This window comes from Thunnus thynnus, chromosome 22 (genome assembly GCF_963924715.1).
Source record: "Thunnus thynnus chromosome 22, fThuThy2.1, whole genome shotgun sequence".
Classification (NCBI taxonomy): domain Eukaryota; kingdom Metazoa; phylum Chordata; class Actinopteri; order Scombriformes; family Scombridae; genus Thunnus; species Thunnus thynnus.
This window is the reverse complement of record NC_089538.1, coordinates 26,761,057-26,769,837: the sequence shown is the minus strand read 5'-3', so window position 1 is coordinate 26,769,837 and position 8,781 is coordinate 26,761,057. Positions and strand designations below refer to the sequence as shown.

At 39.5% G+C, this 8,781-nt stretch overlaps 1 protein-coding gene across 5 annotated transcripts; it reads left to right on the top strand.

The window, feature by feature from the left end:
* The first annotated feature begins 1,322 nt into the window (after positions 1–1,322).
* On the top strand, positions 1,323–7,711 carry LOC137174385 (myelin-oligodendrocyte glycoprotein-like). 5 transcript variants are annotated; one of them, XM_067579624.1, is made up of 5 exons: positions 1,323–1,528; positions 3,699–4,039; positions 4,908–5,022; positions 6,285–6,325; positions 6,524–7,711. In XM_067579624.1, the coding sequence occupies exons 1-4, from the start codon at positions 1,492–1,494 to the stop codon at positions 6,305–6,307; spliced, it is 516 nt and encodes a 171-aa protein (XP_067435725.1). In that variant the 5' UTR covers positions 1,323–1,491; the 3' UTR covers positions 6,308–6,325; positions 6,524–7,711. The 5 variants fall into 5 exon arrangements, with proteins under 5 accessions (XP_067435725.1, XP_067435724.1, XP_067435723.1 ...); XM_067579623.1 differs by having other exon boundaries at positions 3,699–4,046; positions 4,906–5,022; XM_067579622.1 differs by having other exon boundaries at positions 3,699–4,052; positions 4,906–5,022.
* The last annotated feature ends 1,070 nt before the right edge of the window (positions 7,712–8,781 follow it).

The following is an 8,781-nucleotide window of genomic DNA, read 5'->3' as shown; positions in this document are numbered from 1 at the left end:
CCGATGTAAACCCCTCGATGTAAAGCCCCCGATGTAAACCCCTCGATATAAACCCCTCGATGTAAACCCCTCGATGTAAACCCCTCGATGTAAACCCCTCGATGTAAACCCCCCGATGTAAAACCCTCGATGCAAACCCACCGATGTAAAGCCCCCGATGTAAACCCCTCGATGTAAAGCCCCCGATGTAAACCCCTCGATGTAAAACCCTCGATGCAAACCCACCGATGTAAACCCCCCGATGTAAACCCCTCGATGTAAACCCCCCGATGTAAACCCCTCGATGTAAAACCCTCGATGCAAACCCACCGATGTAAAGCCCTCGATGTAAAGCCCCCGATGTAAACCCCTCGATGTAAACCCCCCGATGTAAAGCCCCCGATGTAAAGCCCCCGATGTAAACCCCTCGATGTAAACCCCCCGATGTAAACCCCCCGATGTAAAGCCCCCGATGTAAACCCCTCGATGTAAAGCCCCCGATGTAAAGCCCCCGATGTAAAGCCCCCGATGTAAACCCCTCGATGTAAACCCCCCGATGTAAACCCCCCGATGTAAAGCCCCCGATGTAAACCCCTCGATGTAAAGCCCCCGATGTAAACCCACCGATGTAAACCCCTTGATGTAAACCCCCGATGTAAAGACCTTGATGTAAAGCCATCCGGGGGTTTATGTGACAGCCGAGCCGAGGCTGATATCCAGATCTTACAATATGTTTACACGCTTTTCCCAGAAATACAATAACTGTACGACTTCTGAGTCAGTGTGGGTGTAGAGTTTCAGAATAAAAGTACCACATACACACAATACCCACATATACACACAATACACACACATACACACAATACACACACATACACACAATACCCACATATACACACAATACACACACATACACACAATACACACATATACACAGTATATTGTTATACTGGATTATTATTGCAGATAAATTCATAGATAGACAGGTATTTTCATTAGTTGGTATTTTTATTGTATTATTCAGGTATAAAGTCCTGGTAGATCGTCTTTCTATGACTCAATAACACAGAACTCATGAGTGAAAATTATCATTTAAAAAATAAACATAAATGAATAAATATAAATGTTTTAAAAATCTATGTAAATGTGAGCAAACACACACAAAGAAAGGAAGAGGTTTTTTCTTCTAATTTACAGACAGCAGCTGGACAAAAACGTTTAGCTTTCAACCACATCTCGTGGTCTCCTTCGGCAGAGTTGGCTCGGTTGTTATGGAGATGATTTAGTTAAAGGTTTTATTGTGAAGGCTGAGACCGGATGTTTCAGGTGTTTCTGGTTGTCTTGACAACAGTGCAGATTTCCTGGGAAACCGAAAGTTAACTTCTCAGAAAGGGAGTGGACCGGAGCGGACACGCGATAAACAGCCGTTAAACCGGAATTTTACCGGCTGTCTGGTCTGAAAGGACACGCTGATCAAACAGCAGTTTGTGTTTGTTGTTGTTTTTATGGAAGATGAAGGTTTTTGTGGCGGTTTTGTTCATCATGCACGGTAAGATGACGTTAACGTCTTCCTCTTCCCCAAACTAGACTCAGAAAACACACGATTTAAGACTCGTATCTTCCTGTTATGTACAGCTGTCTATAAACCAAACTACATTAATCAAACACGTGATATCTTCCTGTTATATTCAGCTGTCTATAAACCAAACTACATTAATTAAACACGTGATATCTTCCTGTTATATTCAGCTGTCTATAAACCAAACTACATTAATCAAACACGTGATATCTTCCTGTTATATTCAGCTGTCTATAAACCAAACTACATTAATTAAACACGTGATATCTTCCTGTTATATTCAGCTGTCTATAAACCAAACTACATTAATTAAACACGTGATATCTTCCTGTTATATTCAGCTGTCTATAAACCAAACTACATTAATCAAACACGTGATATCTTCCTGTTATATTCAGCTGTCTATAAACCAAACTACATTAATTAAACACGTGATATCTTCCTGTTATGTACAGCTGTCTATAAACCAAACTACATTAATTAAACACGTGATATCTTCCTGTTATGTACAGCTGTCTATAAACCAAACTACATTAATTAAACACGTGATATCTTCCTGTTATATTCAGCTGTCTATAAACCAAACTACATTAATTAAACACGTGATATCTTCCTGTTATATTCAGCTGTCTATAAACCAAACTACATTAATTAAACACGTGATATCTTCCTGTTGTATTCAGCTGTCTATAAACCAAACTACATTAATTAAACATATAACATCTTCCTGTTATATTCAGCTGTGTTTGAGGCCTTTATTTCCTCATCTTCCTCTCTGCTGCATGTTGGCGGATCCCAACCAGATCAATAATCTCCAACAACATAAAGTTATAGACTCGTTATCTATGTATATATATACTGCATATACTCTCATTCTGTTGCAGCCAACAGTTGAGTTACATCAACATGCAGAATTGCTTCATTTGTGAATAAAGTCTGGTTTGGTGAGCTGGGTCGTTATTGTGACGTCACTTTGTTTGACTGGTAGATGTTTATTAATTAATAAATTAGAACTATGTGTTTACATGGTTGAATACAGTATGTTCAGTACATATAGACAGCACAGCGTTTTTACTGATACGGTATTTATCACCAGAATATGTTAAAGTTTGTGGTCAATGAAGGGAAATATTAATGTTACAGCATCCAATGACAGTTCGGGACAATTTACACGTTAATAAGGATTTAAAAAATATATGTTAATGGAACATTAAGAGGGTAATTAATTAATTAACTAAATCAATAAATAGTAAGGTTTCATTACCTGCTATTAAATCATTTGTTATTTAGTGTTATCGGCACAGTTTAAGGTTTAAAGTAAAAACTACTTTGGGGCAGCAAGTAACAATTATTTTCATTACTGACTAAACTGTTAATTTTATGACTAACTGTTAATTATTTTCTGGATTAATCCATCAGTCTCTTGGTTCATGAAATGGTGAAAAATGTTGCTTAATGTTGATCAAAGATGAGATATTCAGTTTACTGTGGTAGAGTCTAAGAAGCTGGAATCTCCTGAAAAATGATTTAAAACAATTAATCTGTTATTAAAATAGTTAATAACAATTTTCTGTTGATTAATTGATTAACTAATCGTTGCAGCTTCACTAAAGTAACTTACTGCCTCCCAGGACAGAAGCTGTTTAACACGAGGAGGTTTAAACTGTGACGTTAATCCATTAAAAACCTTTAATATAACTGAGTCTGAGTTTAACTGTCAGTCAACTCAAGGTCCCACTTACTAGCTGTGTAACGTGGATGAAAGCTCTGGAACAAGCTGCAATTTCCTCTTTAAAATCATTTGTTTTTAAGGGTTTTTTATTTTAAATGATGATGTTTGTCACTCAGTTTACTGGCCTGCTGCTGCTGCTCGTCTCGTTTGATCTGTCTGACGTCTGTTGAATATTACCAGCTTGTGTTGAGAGGTTGAGTCATGTCTCTGCTGGGGTCTCCAAGCTGATAGTCTCCAAACTGTTCTTCATCTTTGTTTATCTTCTTATTGTTTGTGCATCCAGTTACATAGATTTTAGATTCACAGCTGTCCACATACTTTTGTTCGTGTGAAGTATCTTACAACAGTTTAATTTTCCATGAAGTGACGTTTAAAGTATAAAATCAGTTTGTGTGTTTGTCCTCCTAGTTTCCCAGCATGCTTCAGCAGTGGAGATGAAGGTGAATGAGGGGGCGGAGTTTATTTTGCTGCCCTGTCAGGTGAAAGCAGCTGTGCCTACAGATTCTCTGGTGGAGTGGAGACGCAGCAACCCCAGCATAGCCGTCCACGTGCGTCGTGACAACCGCGACCAGCCCAACGACCAGAACGAGTTGTACAGAGAACGCACGGCGCTGCGTCAGGACGCTCTGGAGAGCGGAGACCTCAGCCTCACTCTGAAGACCATCAGCCTGGTGGACAAAGGGATCTACAACTGCACCACCCGCCGGGGAACAACCATCCTGAGCCAGGCTGAAGTCCAGCTGCAGGTCGTCAGCAGTAATGGTCAGTAACAGCTCCTCACACAGTCAGGCCATAAATATGTTATCGACTTATCATATGATATATCTATCATAGCCGCCTTTGTATTACTGGCTGTTACTTTGTAGAAAATTCTGACACGTGATGTTGACGGAATGAAAAAGGCGGAGCTCAACTGTGAGGGCAGTGCAGCGCCTGGACAGTCTGCAGCATGTACAGTCTGGGGTTATCTTGCAGGTCATCTTCAGAAACGCAGCGGCTGCAGGCATTTTTTAATTTAATGACTTTAACTACCTTTGCTAGATGAACATGAAGTAAAGTGTGAACTTTCTACTCCGTCACTCAGAGACTAACGTTAGCGGAGCAGAGCAGCAGTAACAGCTGCTGATCAACACACTCTGCAGCATTAAACTACTTAAACCAACTCTGAGCTGAAGAAAATAACTCAACAGTCTGTTTGACCTCAGAAACCTGCAGCTGCTCAGCGTCTGTTAGGACAGCGATGTCTGTTTTTGCTAACCATCGCTTAGGAAAAACCCAGTACATAGATGGCACCTTAGGGTAATAAAACAGGTGATTTACTGCTTGATTTTAATACCATTTAGCAAGCTGTGACAACAAAACATCATCATACTCTGAGGGAACGATACTAAGTTGTTTCATGTTGAGAGACATCATCACAGGTCACTACAGGTCATCACAGGTCACTACAGGTCACTACAGGTCATCACAGGTCACTACAGGTCATCACAGGTCACTACAGGTCAGCACAGGTCATCACAGGTCACTACAGGTCATCACAGGTCATCACAGGTCACTACAGGTCATCACAGGTCATCACAGGTCACTACAGGTCATGTTGTGTGTTGTGTTGCAGAGTTAAAGTATCTTAAAGAGCGCGACGTGTTCCTCGGCCTCTTTATTGTGACGCTTCTTCTTCTTCTTGTGTGTGTTGGATACATCGGCTGGACCATCATGACATCTAAAAACAAAGGTTTGTTCTGTCTGACACACACACACACATATATATACACACACACGCACACATATATATATATATACACACACACACACACACATATATATACACACACGCAGACACACACGCACACACACGCAGACACACACACACATATATATACACACACACACACACGCAGACACACACACACATATATATATACACACACACACACGCAGACACACACACACACATATATACACACACACACACATGCACACACATATATACACACACACACACACGCAGACACACACACACACGCACACACACGCAGACACACACGCACACACACACACACACACGCACACACACACACACGCAGACATACACGCAGACACACACACACGCAGACACACACGTACACACACACACGCAGACACACACACACACGCAGACACACAGATACGCAGACACACACACACACAGATACGCAGACACACACACACGCAGATACACACACAGATACGCAGACACACACACACAGATACGCAGACACACACACACACACACACGCAGACACACGCACACACACACACATGCAGACACACACACACACACAGATACGCAGACACACACACACACACACAGATACGCAGACACACACACACACACACACGCAGACACACGCACACACACACACATGCAGACACACACACACACACAGATACGCAGACACGCAAACACACACACACATGCGAACACTGATTATCACTTCTTGGACATGAAGACTTTTATAACGTCAGGATGTTTTTTATTTAACGTATTTTTATGAAATATCACTCTGAACTGTGAATCCAAACCTGTGCATAACCTACAGACAAATGGCTGTAACCATGGTTACGCCAGATATAGGTCCAGCTGTAGGCCGCGTTCAGACCAAACCAGCAGTGTGGGGGTCTGAGATGATGAAACACCATCCAGGAAGTGGAGTTGGAGCTGTTTGTAACATTCACGTTTAATCTTTCATCACGATGATCACGAGGTAAACAGTCAAATACAGCGTTCACGTTACAAAGTAATCCCAGGAATGTGCGCTTGCCTGTGATTGGCCAACGCAGCGTAATGCAGCGGATGAGCTGTGACGCTCTGACCCCGCTCAGATGAAAGGGTTTGCTGGGTTTGGTCTGAACACGGCGTCTCACAGTTTCCCAGCAGCAGCAGAAGAAGAGTCCTGTCAGCACACACACAGGTTCACTCGGCTGTTTCTCTGTCCTCTGATTGGTTGTTTGCAGACACAACAGCAGCGAACCTGTGACACCTGAGAACAGCACAGGTGTGTTTAATGACGTCCGTTAGACCAGCTGTGAGGCTGATAAACTCAATTAATTCATCAATAGAAAACATTGTAGTTAGAATATTATGGGATGATCACAGGAATATTATTGGAAAGTTATTGGGAGGTGTCTGTGATAAACTGAGTATTGATCTGTGTTGACTATTTCACTCACTGTAATCGTTGTCTCCTCTGCAGGCTGAGGACAACAGCAAGACGCATCGCCATGACAACGCCACCTCCTCCCCTCCCGTGAGACAGATGTGTCTCTCAGTGTTTCTGTCACCAGTTTGTTTCAGCCTTTTATTTAGACCAGTTTGAATTCAATGATGGAAACAAGTCCGAGAACAGAGATCAGCTGACCCGGTGGTTGCCATGGCAACAGCATGATAAAGCCAAGAGTGCCCGTAACTTTGTTTTCTAAATAACACTTTCAGAGTAAAAGCCGTGACTGATTTGTATGTTTAATAGTTTTTGTTGGTCACCATGGAAACACAGATGCTTGAGTTGAGATGATATTTAAAAGCTTAAAGTTGATTTTAAGATTTTAATGAATAATTTTATTAAAATAATGATTTTATTTGAATAAACATTCATGTTTCCACCTCGATGTGTCTCCATGAGTTTATCACACTGAAGCTTTATTCAGTAATAAAGACTTCATCAGTGTTTAATCACAGCACAACTGCTGCTGAGCTAGCTGAAGCTAACGTTAGCGTGAACATTAAAAGACGTAGTATGAATATGACCAAATAGCAACGGTTAGCTTAGCATAATCTCACTGTAAACTGCATCAGAACCAGAACCAGAACCAGAACCAGAACCAGGTTTACTGCCAAGCAGGTTTTCATATACAAGGATACTTGGTGTCGTGGTTCATAACGAAAATATACACAAGATTAAATCATCCTAAATAATATAAGAAAGAACTTTACAGTGAAAACATAGAGTACATATAATAGAGTTAGATCCTGGTCTTCAGACTGTAACTGATCTGTGAACGTTTAGATTCACTACATGTAAAGCAACACTTGTAATGGTGAAATATCAGACAGGAACAAAGAAAAGAGGAAGGAAACATCCCAGTGGAGACACATCTGAGCTGAGGTTACCGTAGCAACAGTAACAGTGATGTCAACATGTTTTAACAGCACGTCTTCATCTGTTTATTTTAACATCAGCATCAGTCAGACCAGCAGGACTCATTAATACTTCATTATACCATAAAACAGTAGTTTGTTATAATATAACTATTATATCATCTGTAACTCTTCACACAGACGTTGAGTCAATTAAAGTGAACATGAATGATGTCTGTTTAAAATACATAACGTTACATTTCAATGTGGAAGAAGTTAAAAACAATAAAACACAAGTCTGATCTCACTGCTGCGTCATGTTCTGTATCTCACACAGTATATAATACTGCATATAGTACTACATACTGTATTACATGTACTACTACATACTGTACTGCATATAGTACTATATACTGTACTATATATAGTATACAGTATGTAGTACTATATACTGTACTGTATATACTACTATAGACTGTACTATATATAGTATACAGTATGTAGTACTATATACTGTACTGTATATACTACTATAGACTGTACTATATATAGTATACAGTATGTAGTACTACATACTGTACTGCATATAGTACTATATACAGTACTATATATAGTATACAGTATGTAGTACTATATACTGTACTGTATATACTACTATAGACTGTACTATATATATTATACAGTATGTAGTACTATATACTGTACTGTATATACTACTATAGACTACTATATATAGTATACAGTATGTAGTACTATATACTGTACTGTATATACTACTATAGACTGTACTACATGTACTACTACATACTGTACTGCATACAGTACTATATACTGTACTACATATAGTACTATATACTGTACTACATGTACTACTACATACTGTACTGCATATAGTACTATATACTGTACTACATGTACTACTACATACTGTACTACATGTACTACTATATACTGTACTGCATATACTACTATATACTGTACTACATGTACTACTACATACTGTACTGCATATAGTACTATATACTGTACTGCATGTACTACTATATACTGTACTACATATAGTACTATATACTGTACTACATGTACTACTACATACTGTACTGCATATAGTACTATATACTGTACTACATATAGTACTATATACTGTACTACATGTACTACTATATACTGTACTACATGTACTACTATATACTGTACTACATGTACTACTACATACTGTACTGCATATAGTACTATATACTGTACTGCATGTACTACTATATACTGTACTACATATAGTACTATATACTGTACTACATGTACTACTATATACTGTACTACATATAGTACTATATACTGTACTACATGTACTACTATATACTGTACTACATGTACTAC